Source organism: Myripristis murdjan, chromosome 18, assembly GCF_902150065.1.
Source record: "Myripristis murdjan chromosome 18, fMyrMur1.1, whole genome shotgun sequence".
Taxonomy (NCBI): domain Eukaryota; kingdom Metazoa; phylum Chordata; class Actinopteri; order Holocentriformes; family Holocentridae; genus Myripristis; species Myripristis murdjan.
The window spans coordinates 19808700-19821092 of record NC_043997.1 but is presented as its reverse complement, the minus strand read 5'-3'; the positions used below and the strand labels follow the sequence as shown (position 1 = coordinate 19821092).

Below are 12393 nucleotides of genomic sequence, written 5' to 3'. Positions count from 1 at the left end.
TCTTGTCTAATCTAGAGCTGTTTGCATGCCGTCTACCACAGTCTCCCTCCTCGGATGAGTTGGCCGAGCACTGCTTTTGCTTTCAGGTAAATCAAAAAAGGTGCCATGATTGAATGAAAGGAAGAGGAGTGAGGGAGGAGGGAGAGAGAGAGGGAGGGAGAGAGAAGACATGACAGCCAGGAGCCTAGGGTGGGCCTGTGGGAGAGTAGTCTCACCAAGTGTCTAACAAGAGTTAAGCATATGTGTGTGTGATGCTACAGTGAGCATAGTGTCTAACGGTATAGTGCTGCGATTGTGTCAAGAGTATATTATGCATTAATCATATTATGAGTGTGTTTGGTTAAATGTGTGCATACAGGTTAAAGGACACTTCCAGCATGATTTGAGTCGGCGCTCATTATTGGTTAACATTTTCCATCCGTTTAACGTTACCGGCGGCAGTTTTCACTCTCAGTCCGTCCAATTCATTTGCAAACACTAAACTGAACAACTCTTGCGGTCTCCGTTCCAGTCGGTAAATGCAATCCATCACTGTGAGGAGAGTGTCGATTGTGGATTGTGTTTTGCCAAGTTGCATCAGGCTGTAAACTTTTGCATTTTGAAGGAAGTTCCATTCAGTTTCCTCATAATCGGCACACTCAGGGGCACAGGAAGAGCAGAGACGAGACAAGAGTGGGCGTCTCATTTCCTCTCTCTGCTTGTAAACAAACATACCACTTTTGGGTCAGTGCATTCCTGATATCTGCCTTTTTCTCTCCGAAATAAATCTGTCTAATGTTCTCAGCAGTTACATCAGGATCCGCCTTCTGTCAGTCACACCTCAATCAAGCCAAAAGACACACCAAAGAAAGACACTTCCCCCGGCTACAATCCCAGAAGAAACTGAAAATAAAGCTTGATTTTGCACAATCATAGCTTAAAGTTGGTAGGTGTCTCTTGATGAAAGTACTGGAAAACTGTTTACTGTGACGTAAAACAGTAAGGGAATGCAGGATGTGGCCAAAAACTACATTCATGCTGGAACTGTCCTTGTAAACAGGTTAAATTGAACAGGGGTTAATGTTCAGCGTGAATAGGAATCAACTGCCAGGCCCATGCTTGCAGTTGGAAACAAGCTAACATTAACATGCCAACTTGTCCTTTTTTGCTGTTGTGATGGTTTATCATGGCGGTAAGGACCTGAACCAAAAGCGGATATCCAATTCTTTTGTCTTATATTAATCTTTTCAAGGACTACACCAACTTTTTGGGAGTGTGGCCCACTAATCGCTTATTTTGGTGCCAATCCTCTCATCAAATTGTTGATCAGACGACCCAAAAGCTGGTGTTGTCCTTTAATCCGAACACAGGTAAGACTGTACAGCAGATGAGTCAACAGCAAAAAGGGCTTTAAATACTTTATCTAACAGGCCCAACATGCAAGCTGTTGACTGTCCATGAATGGAGTTCCACTTGTATACCTTCTTGTCTTGTCAGGTAAGTCTTATGTGCTTTAGATCTCTGCGTCTACCTCTAAAAGTAAAGCCACTGGCAGATATCTACAAATAACCTGTAGGTCCAGTCCACAGCAGAGTATTTGATTACAGGCAAAAGCGAAAAGTGTATTCACAAACACAGATTGTATATATGTGAACCACTTGTGGTTTCTGGTAATTTTATATTTTATGGTCTCATTGCTTTCTTAAAGGTATTCATTGGACTTCCCAGGTGAGCCATGACCTGGGATCCCTAAGGTTTTAGCTGACATTTTGGTAAAGAGTAAGTCATCCACATAGAGTTGACTTGAGGGAAACTGGACTTATTTGCAGATTCTCAAAGATGTTTTATTTCTCATCCAAGATGTTTCTTTAGTTCTGACAGATTTACCCAGGGCATTGAGCCAGCCACCTGGAGAACGTCCCCACACAGGTTAAATACCTGGGACTCCTGAAGACCTGAAGAAGCTTTTAGGATGAGACGGGAAACGTCTTTGAGAATCTACAAACAAGTCCAGTGGCCCTCAAGTCAACTCTATGTGGAGAACCACGACCTGGATGACTGAGAACCTCCACAGATAATCTAAAATCATTTATACAACATGCCTCTAGACCTGATGTTACATAAGCAACATCTTATACTGACTTTGCTCTATGTGATGGGACGACTTTTAACACCTGATATCCTAAAGATTTTCTGGATGCAGATAGAACTTAATAACTACAATAACTCCAGTGCAAATAAAGCCTTCCCCAGCCCTCTCTCCTCATATGTCCTTCTTTGCCCAGGGCCGGCACTTGGTAAAAATAAACAACTAACTTAAGACGAAGGTAAAAATCATTGGAAAGTGGTTGTATTGGTGTCCATGTCACAGGAAAAAAAAGGATTTTACAAACATTAAAAAACACATGAGAAAATTGTAAAAGTGCATTAACAACATACAAGACTTCAGCTGAGAACGGGTTACCTTGAATCCCATTATTTAAAAAACAAAAAAGGGATATTGCACCCCAAAAATACACATGATAAAACTAGTCAGTACCTAGTTATGGTGTATAGTCTAGAAGTGTTACTTTAAATAGTTTGGATTTACTTGTAAGCAGAGTTGACACATTCGATGAGGTGTGAAAAAAGTAACTTGGAATTTACTTGGAATCGACCAGGACTGCCTTGCATGTACATAGAAGCACACAGCCTTGGAGGAATGCATGGACTTTAAAGCCATTTGCTCTATATTGCAGTTGCACAATGGGGAGATTGGTGGCGGCTTCACCTCCGTGTGCCCGGTTATTATCTCACTACAGTGCTTATTACCGCTTGAGCACTGTTGGTGTGCAGAATGAGACAGCTTAGCGGCGCCTCCAAGGGATTTGCACTGACTCTGTGCTGGACACCCGGAGGCAAAACCGCTCGCGATTGTCTCATTGCGCAACAGTGAGATCAACAAGACAGAAATTAGGCGAAACATCTTTTGGCGAGTGATACTGCCAGCTTCTGCAAAAAAACTGGCTCTGAAAAACGCTTGCGACTCTCACTGCTCCGTCTCTGGCTTTCTTTTTGGTGTCCGGCCGGGATGCCAGCACTTGAAAAACCCTGTCACAGGATGGAGGAATGCTCTGCAGTAACAATCTTTTTGCACGGGAGCTTTAATCACTACCAACCCCACCTCTTTCCAAGACATATTTCACTACTCAAAACCTTACAAAATGTAGTTTTAGCTGTTACAAAATGTATTTTTAACTGTTTATCTGATGTCAGGTTGGGCTGGACACTCTCTCTTGGCCTGATCTGATTCCAAGAGGCTTCGAGGAAATGATTTGGAGATGCCACAATTAAAGCTTACAGACCGCTGGTTGCTCCAACAACCGGCTCTAACTCCTGTTGGCCGAACAACTTAAATAAATCATTCATCAAAATAACAACAAAAGAAAAAGTTCAAAGTTGTTGAAATACCATTTAAATAGGTGATGATTCTTATGATGGTTTACAGGGGGTGAATGTGGGGGATCAGACAGACAGGCAGCCAGTGCTTGCTGAGGGAGGGAGGCGGGGGCGAGAGGTGACTCACTTTTATAGTCTTTTGCTTTGGAAAGATGGTTGAATTTAAAAAAAGAAAAAAAAATGAAAAAAAAAAAAAAGCCGTCATTGTCATTCTTCTTTTCTTATATTCGTCCCTCTACCTCTCCCGTCCTCCCTCTCTCTCCAGCACTTGTGGTCAGTAGTAAAATTCATGTGAAACATATAACAAACACAGACACCCTCCATTTTACCCCTCACACTGAGGAAAAAAAAAAAAATAATAAAAAAAAGAGAATTCAGAATGGCAGCATGAACATTGTGCTGTGAGCTTATTAAAACATTCAGCAATGGATGAAAAGAAAATAATACAAATCCAAACAGGAAGCTCTGACAGAAGGCATAAATATTTAACTTTTAGTACCGTTCGGTTTGTGCGAAACAACCCTGCCTTTGATATTTTGGCATTGTGTGGTAGATTTTAAAAGAGCATATTCACCCTAAAATAGAATGTACACAGTTTATTCCTGCGAGCGCCGCTAATTCCATCAGGACTTGCAAATAAGAAGAGGCCTTGACTAAATCTGGAAACAAGAGAGATACAGCTCTTTGTTTTAAGAGCTGCACCAGGCCTTTCCACACATCGCTGGGCATAAACGGGAAGCGAGAGGTCACCGTTTGGATTTTGAGGCGAATCAAGCAACACGACATCAGCAAACTGCACATTTCTTGGACCTACAAGTCTTCTTCTTATTGGCTGGTGGGGGAGGAGGGAAGTTTTGTATTTGTTACTTCCTGCTACGTCCACAGTAAACACCAAAATAAGACTATTTTGAGCAAATATATATATATATTTTTATAGGAGGCATCATGTTTTTGGTTTGTAGACTGGTAAGCTGCTGCATCAGTGTAAAATGTGACTATAAATGACAATAAAATCACCATAAATTACTGGCTACTAGGTGCATTAACTTTACAGCTGCTATATATGTACTATAGCAGTACGTAGCTGTGGAATTACAGTACCTTGCTGTACATAACGTATTACAGTAATTGTTTTTATTTTCCATTTTTACTGTAACAGTAAAGTGACTAAGTAGCCAGTAATTTGCTGTAAAGTTACTCTTGAAATAATGCTGTAAAATATTGTACATTTGGCTTATCTGTGGAAATTAAAATCTCTAATTTATGGTACTGAATACTGATTGAAGTGTCTTCACAGGAGATAAAAATGTGTGCTGTACCCTGGAGTTGCTTTGCCCTGTTAAGCGTATGATTACTTTCTCCCGGTGTGCAGACACACACATCTGACACATCTCACACTTTCCGTTCAGCAGGAGGTATTACAGTTCCCAAAAAGCAGATGTCTTATCATGAGATTATATTCTGACCCCCATCCCCCGACACACAAAGAAATACCCTTGCAGAGTTCAGTAATCTCTGATATTTGGAAAATTATGAAGACTCCCTCTTTAAGTGCGTGTGTGTGTGTTTCAGACCAGGACCGGATTAGATGAGGCGGGGATTTAAAGACTTATTAACTTAGCCCATTGTCCTGGACAGTTTTAACCTCTGAACCGATAAATCGTGTGTGTGTGTGTGTGTGTCTAGACGGTGTCTGTGTATGGACACAGCTCTCTATCTGAAAAATATGCTCTTTGGTACACAGTGTCCATGAATATAATAGTGTGTGTGTGAGTGTGTGTGTGTGTGTGTGTGAGAGAGAGAGAGACAGACAGCGAGAGCAAAGTATGTCCGCTTATGCGTTCCTCTATAAAGTCAAAGTGTTGTATCACAAAATCTCTCGCTCCCTCTCTTTCCTTCCCTCTCTCTCTCTCTCTCTCTCTCTCTCTCACACACACACACACACACACACAAAGCAGTGTATCCAGATGTGACTCTGACTCTGACCCCTCTAACCATGGCTAGATTTTGACAGGAGGTTAAAGGCCGCAGGTTTATCCTGACCGATGATGCTGCAAGGCCTGGCTGGACAAGGGTGTGTGAGAGTGTGTGAGTGTGTGTGCGTGCGTGCACAATAGAATAATCTGGCTGAATGATTGGACAGGTAGCTCAAACCATTCAGCAGCTGATTAAAACACACTGTTAAGACAGCAGCACCCCCTGCTGGTCAGCTGCTGCCATTACAGGTAAAACTTTGGATTTTTAAAAGCTTTAAAAGTCAGACACAAAAAAAATAATTTTTGTTTTTGCACTAATTTGTGATCCCAAAAATTTTAAAAACGTTTTCTATCACCATCATAATTTCTGGTTGCTACAGTAAAAATTCCTACTTGTAGGACAACGGAGTCATTGGAGAATCTGTGGTTTCCTTGATTGCAAAAGTCATAAAATCATTCATACGCAGCTTAAAGACGTCACCACAAGCTGCGGTTTCTGTAATTCCCCATATCTTTACAGCTCCAAGCTGTTATGAAGCTACATGAATGGCCAAATGTGTAAACGTATGAAAATGGTGCCAAATCAAAAAGCATAAAGTGAGAATTAAGTTTTCCAACAATCCTCGGCCCAGTCTCTGGAGAAATCTGCACGTTACAAATGATTAAAACAATTTATCAACACACTTAGCCGCATGACTGTAGTTCTCAAGAAATGAAAGCTTGAATCAAGAAATGCATTTGTGTACCAAACATTTCCCCTGGCTGCCTGTGTTTCCTTGAGTGCGCCTCCACGTTTTAAAGCTGGGAGTCGAGGGGCTTGAAGCTGAGTGGGAGCGGCTTCAGTACCGACGATGCCAGAGACGATCACCATGAAGCTGGCGGTGCGGCAAAAAGATCAGCACAGGTGTTTGATCAGGGAAAAAAAAAAAAAGGAAATGATAGGGTATAAAATCTTAAAAGCGACAAGACAAAAAGATGAGGAAAATGTAAAAATGGAGTTGGTTATGACGCATGATGTATCGTCTGACAGAAAAAAAAAAAAAACATCAACAGCCAAAAAAAACAAACAACAATAACGCTCTATAGACGAGAACAAGACAATAGTCTGTGATAAAAAAATGACCAAAAAAAAAAAAGAATAAAATTAGTTAAAGTAAATACCCCATATCATTACTATCCCACATTATTATCATTATAGACCCCAGTTGAGTGTATGCTTTTTTCTTTTTACATCATTTAGTTTTAACTGAACGACATCTCGGCCTCTGATAGGACGGGAGTGGTGGACGAGGAAGTGGATTCGGCCAATGAGGCAGTGCTATTGTCCATGCTCCTGTTCCAGGGGCTCCGATTGGGCGTGGAGGGGTAGGAGGGCGTGGAGCAGTTGGAGGGCGGGCCCGAGCCGGAGCTGGGGCTGCTGTGATTGGACAGGGAGGAGAAGAGCGCGTCGCTGCGGAGGCCTTTGCTCTGCAGTTCCTCCTGCAGGTACTGGCAGATTTCCTCGGGCATGTGCTGAAGCTCCAGCTCCAGATCCCTCTCCAGCCGAGACTGCAGCTGCGGAGACAGAGACGGGACAGGAAACGGTGGAAAAATGTCAAAAATGTTCTTGCCAAGCACAGTGTCGACATGTGGGGCGAGTTAGCAGGGCATGTTTTACTATTACAGGCTACATGGAGATTTGCACTAAATAGGGATAAATAGGGATAAACTGATAAAATCAATATCTGCCTTTTTTAAATCCATGTTTCCCCTTTCCAATATGAACAAAACTGTTCTCTAGCTTTCTTTTAAAATCAACTTTGTTTTTGTGGGTATTTAAACATGGTTACATGGGGGTGGAGTTACAAAGTGATAGATCTGTTTTCCATCTTTTACAATGCTTGCAACTGAAGGGAAGACTGTATGTATATATATGTATGTGTGTGTGTATGTATATGTATATATATATATATATATATATATATATATATATATATATATATATATATATATATATATATATATATATATATATGTATATATATATATATGTGTATATGTATATGTATGTATGTATGTATGTATGTATGTATATATATATATAATCAATAGTATAATCAATAGAACCAATAGTTGTTGTAGTTTATATGTGGGGTGGGTGTCACAATGCATAATTCAATGCATAATTCCAATTAAGTATTTTCTATGATGTTCTTTTTATGCTATTTTCTATGATGTTTTCTTATGCTGTGTTGTCTGTGATGTTTTTTATGCTGTGTTTTTTTTTTTTTTTTTTTCTGTCGTTGCTGTATTCTGTATTTATTTTTACTGTAAGGCGACCTTGAGTGCCATGAAAGGCGCCATAACAAATAAAATGTATTATTATTATTATTATTATTATTATTATTATTATTATTCAGCATCACTTTTGACTTCTTTTGTATCAGCAATACTGTCTTGGTTCATTTTGTTTATTCAGACATTTCACCAGTTTTACTCTACTAATAGTTTCCCTGTTTGTTTAATATTGCATTTTCAAATTTGAAGATACTGAATATCAGCACACAATACTGGTGAATGGCAACTTCAGTTAAAAAAAAAATTGGTCCTAAAAACCCCATATCAGTTGAAATCTAGCGCTAAATAATAATAAATGTAGGTATTTTCTAGTCTGAATTTGATTGTTGGGCTTCAGAAGACCTGGATTATGATGCACGAGCTGCATGGAGGAATTTTGTTGTCATTTATTGTTCTTTTTTGGATCTCTAAAAAAGCAAAACCCAATGACTTCAGCTGTTTTGGAGCTCCCTCCCTCTGTGTTGATCAACTGGCTCAAGGGTGAATACATAAAGACAACTTTTTGATTTTCAGGGGAACTGTTCCTTTAACTTCTGTTGGGGTGTTGGTAGCCTGGAGGTTAGAGAAGCAGGCTTGGGATGAAAGGGACAAACGATTTGAGCGCCTAGACCTGCTGGGAACTGCTGCAATTTGCTGCAAAGTGAAGGATTAAAGACGCATTCACACTGTTCTGCTTATTTTAGGAGAAAAAACACTGAATTCACTGTATTTTATGCTGATTATGAGGAGGCCGGTCACACATTGTTCACCTGGTCTCCTACAGCTGCCGCCATCAGCAAACAGCAGGCGACTTAGGCGCAACTCTCGAACACGAAGCAAAAACTCCGGTCACACAGCCACACTGACTCTTTACCATCACAGTCACGACAATCAGCTTTTCCACCAATCCCTTCTCCTTTTTCATGTCCTCTGTCTCTGCCTCTTCGTCATTGAGATAAGTCAGGTCACAAAAAAAAGTGGACACTTGTTCTTCAACAAAGTTTTTTCAACAAAACCATGCCCTCTGCCTAAAAAGAAGCGAGGAGCAGCATTTTCCCCAAAGCCGCCGCTCCCCGCTGCCTCTCAGGTAACAAAGCCACTGGCAGCTCAGAGGGGGGCAGAGAAAAAGCAGCATAATGAGAACATGCACTCTCCCCTCATTCAGCAGCTGCCATCAAGGTGTCCTTGAGCCGGCAGAAGACTGTGGTTCCACTGGGCAGCTCCCAGGTGCGACCGGCTGGAACTGTGAATATAAAGCAGGGCGCTGCAGCAAAAATGCCGCGTGTGCTCAGTCGACTTTCCCCGGGTAAACCAAGGCGAACAAAAACAACTGAAGGATTACCTAATCCTCCGCAGGTTTAGAGAGCGCACAACCCCCTCGGCTCAATTAAAACCCCAGGTGGATACACTTGGAACACGCACGGCGGCTACGCTGCATAAAAAACAAAGTCGGTTTTCACCCGAGAGCTGTGTTAAGTGCCGGTGTGTTTGTTTGCACGCACGATTAAGTGCCTCGCCGCTGTCAAGGTAATTCAAAAGGCCGCTCTTGAATGGGAATAGTAGTGCTTGAAACAGTGGAGTGTGTGTGCGTGTGTGTGTTTGCTTACCATCGGATGCTCCTCATCTATGTGTTGCAGCACTTCCCTCTGTTTCAGCATGAGCTTGTCGTGCCTCCTGGTCTGGGCCTCCTCCAGCTGGAGAGACGGGAAAGACGGGAGGGAGGTGAGGAGGAAATAAAGGAAAGGAGGGAGGTTTGGAGGGAAGAAAATATGAGAGGGGTGGAAAGACGGAGGAAAGAGGAGAGGGGAGCGTGAGGAAAAGATGGCAAACGTAGATGAGGAGGCAGAGTGATCCGAAAATAAAGGAGAGGGGGGGAGGAGGACATTTTTGAGGGAAAAGAGGTGAATCAAGGGCAGAAAGAAAAAGGCGTGGAGATGGAGGAGTTGAGAAAATGGCAAACGGGACAGTAAAGATGATGACTGGCAGAAAAATGTACTGGAAAGTAGATAAATGGACACTCTCAAGGACTGCTGGAGATAAGAGAGAGGGAGAGAGAGACAGAGTGTGTGTGTGTGTGTGTGTGTGTGTGTGTGTGTGTGCAGACTCACCCTGCGGATTAAGGTGACAGAGTCTTGAATATGCTTCCTGTTGATCTCATTCAGTTCCCTGCAGAGAGAGACAGAGATGCAGACAGAGAGGGGGAGATAAAGGAATATAAGGAGCTTGAATGAAAATAAATCTTACAGCCCTCGTGTGCCGTATATATCTCAAGCTTCACTCACACACACACACACACACACACACGTACGTTTCAGCCTTGTCCTTGTCGCGGCTCTTGGCTTCGCTGATGCTGTTGAGCCTCTTCCTGTCCAGGATCTTCTGCAGCTCTTTCTTCTCCCTGCACACACACACACACACACACACACACACAGGAACAGCTCCAACACCGTGTCCACTTGTCCAACAACTCTCAAAGCCAGATGTAACTCTGGCAGAGGATGTGAGGATCTGAGATCATCGTACCATTTCCTCAGCGGTCAACCACCTCACTCGGCTGTCTGGCAATAAGGGACTGAACCTCCACAAACTGTTTTCTCCTAAGCATGTGAGAATTTGTTTTTGAAATCAAGAACAAATGTCCTCGCCTTGTTCCAAGAGTGCAGCTACCAGGATGTTATGTAACCTCACTATAGATCCTCAAGTTTTACATTTAACAAAACAAACTGCATCTCTTTCATGATAGTATAAAACTTCATTTTCAGCACATAATGAATAAATGAACACAGTCTAGTATTGACATTAATATGGGGTGATGTAAAAGTCAGTATCAAGACCCTAATGCAAAGCACCTGTGAGCTGTGCAGTGTCCTGTTTACTACATGACGATTTATCAAAGCTATTTAACTGTTTATATTTATATATTTTTATGTTGTTGTATATATTCTGCTCTTTTTATATTTTGCTCTCTTTATTTATTAGGCTTTTTATACCGGGACCAAGTCCTAATTTCGTGCCATTAACATGTAAATGTGAGCTGGTATGAAAATAAAAGTTCAATCCTTGAATCCTTGAATAAAATAGCTTTAAAATGAGTGGATTACAGGCTGAAATAAATTACATGTTCATAATGTCCAAAATCGATATACTGATACAGGATTAGAAAATGATAGAAACCACAGGAGATTAGCATAAGACAGTGATTCTAGTAATAATATGAATAAAATAACAGTTAAAGAAGGAGAAGTGGCCGGTTCAACCAAGTATCGATCCTGGATTATTATCAGGGCCGATATTAAGAATTTTTGTGATAATCAGTAGCATAAATTTGATTAACATGATGGCCAATGTGAAAACCACACAGACTGCACATCTCTTTTCACTAGATTTGTATTTCATTTAGTTTCATTTAGTTTTACAGACAAAAACACTAACTTGTAGTATCTTACCCTAACATCACTGATCTGACCTTTAAATATGTTATTTTAATAATTATAAATGTAGTTTTATACACCTAAATTTCAGGCGTCCATTGTTTTTTTGGGGGTTTTTTTGTGGCTAAGTTCTGTTCTTTTTTTTTTGTTTTTTTTACTGACATAATTAAACATCTGTAAATTCAAAGCAAGGTTTGTGTTGATGTTTCTATACTGTCAATTTTAACGCTGCAGTTTTCAAGTCCTGGATTACTAATAATGAGTTTTGGTACTGACCCTAAAAAAAAAAACAATATTGATGAGCCCTATTCGTGTCCCAAAGCCACATTTTTACAGTTCCCCAGTTGTCCCGTCCAAACATGTCCTTATGTTTATTTTATTTGGTTTCGTTCCAGTGTGACCACACACACCAAGCGGCCCTTACTTCTCACACGTCTCCCTGAGCTTCTTCAGCTGAGCTGCTTGGCATTCATGAGCCGTCTCCTTCAGCCGCTGGAAAGCCTGGAAACACAGACAGCCTGTCAGGATATCTGTGTGTGCATGTGTTTGTGTGTGTGTGTGTGTGTGTGTGTGTGTGTGTAAGTGTGTGGCTCTTGTTGGTGCAAGTAAGTGACAGAGCAAAGTTTCTTAGCCCGGTTATAACATTTTCTGTATGTGTGCACACTATATATCTGTGAATATATAGGAGGAATACAGTGGGAGGTGTGTGTGTGTGTTTATGTGTGTGTGTGTGTGTGTTAGATTTGGAGAGTCAGTATGTAAAGAAGCAGCTGGGCGGCTCTGTGTCACTATGAGTTTGTGTGTGTATTCTGTAGGTGTGTCGGAGAGAGAGATGGAGAGAAAACAAATATGCCTCTCTTTGTTGTGTGTGTGTGTGTGTGTGTGTGTGTGTGTCGTCCGTACCTCTTGCAGGTGCACCTGCTTCCTCTCTCTCTCCAGTGTGTGTTGTTGCTGTCGCAGCCTCAGCAGCTCCTGCATCTGCCATTCCCTCAGCTGGACCGTCTGCTTCTGAAGCTCCTGATCCAACGCCGTCAGCTGCTTCTGCACCGGCTCCTGCGGCTCGCTGGGCACACACACACACACACACACACACACACACACACACACACACACACACACACACACACACACACACAGGTCATGTTCAGTCAACTGCAATTAACCATTTTTCCATTGGTTATATCAAAGTATATAAAACTTCCTCCACTCTCTCCAGCTGTTTTGTCTATTTCTTAAGTTTCCCTCCCTCCACT

At 41.6% G+C, this 12393-nt stretch overlaps 1 protein-coding gene across 1 annotated transcript in view; it reads right to left on the bottom strand.

Annotated features, from left to right (window-relative positions):
* Positions 1 to 5184: 5184 nt before the first annotated feature.
* Positions 5185 to 12393, bottom strand: part of plcb3 (phospholipase C, beta 3 (phosphatidylinositol-specific)) — a 64812-nt gene continuing 57603 nt past the window's right edge. The window contains 6 exon segments of the mRNA XM_030076011.1: positions 5185 to 6947; positions 9317 to 9403; positions 9818 to 9875; positions 10018 to 10107; positions 11565 to 11641; positions 12044 to 12203. Of these exon segments, the coding sequence (XP_029931871.1) occupies positions 6636 to 6947; positions 9317 to 9403; positions 9818 to 9875; positions 10018 to 10107; positions 11565 to 11641; positions 12044 to 12203 (784 nt within the window). The 3' untranslated portion in view covers positions 5185 to 6635.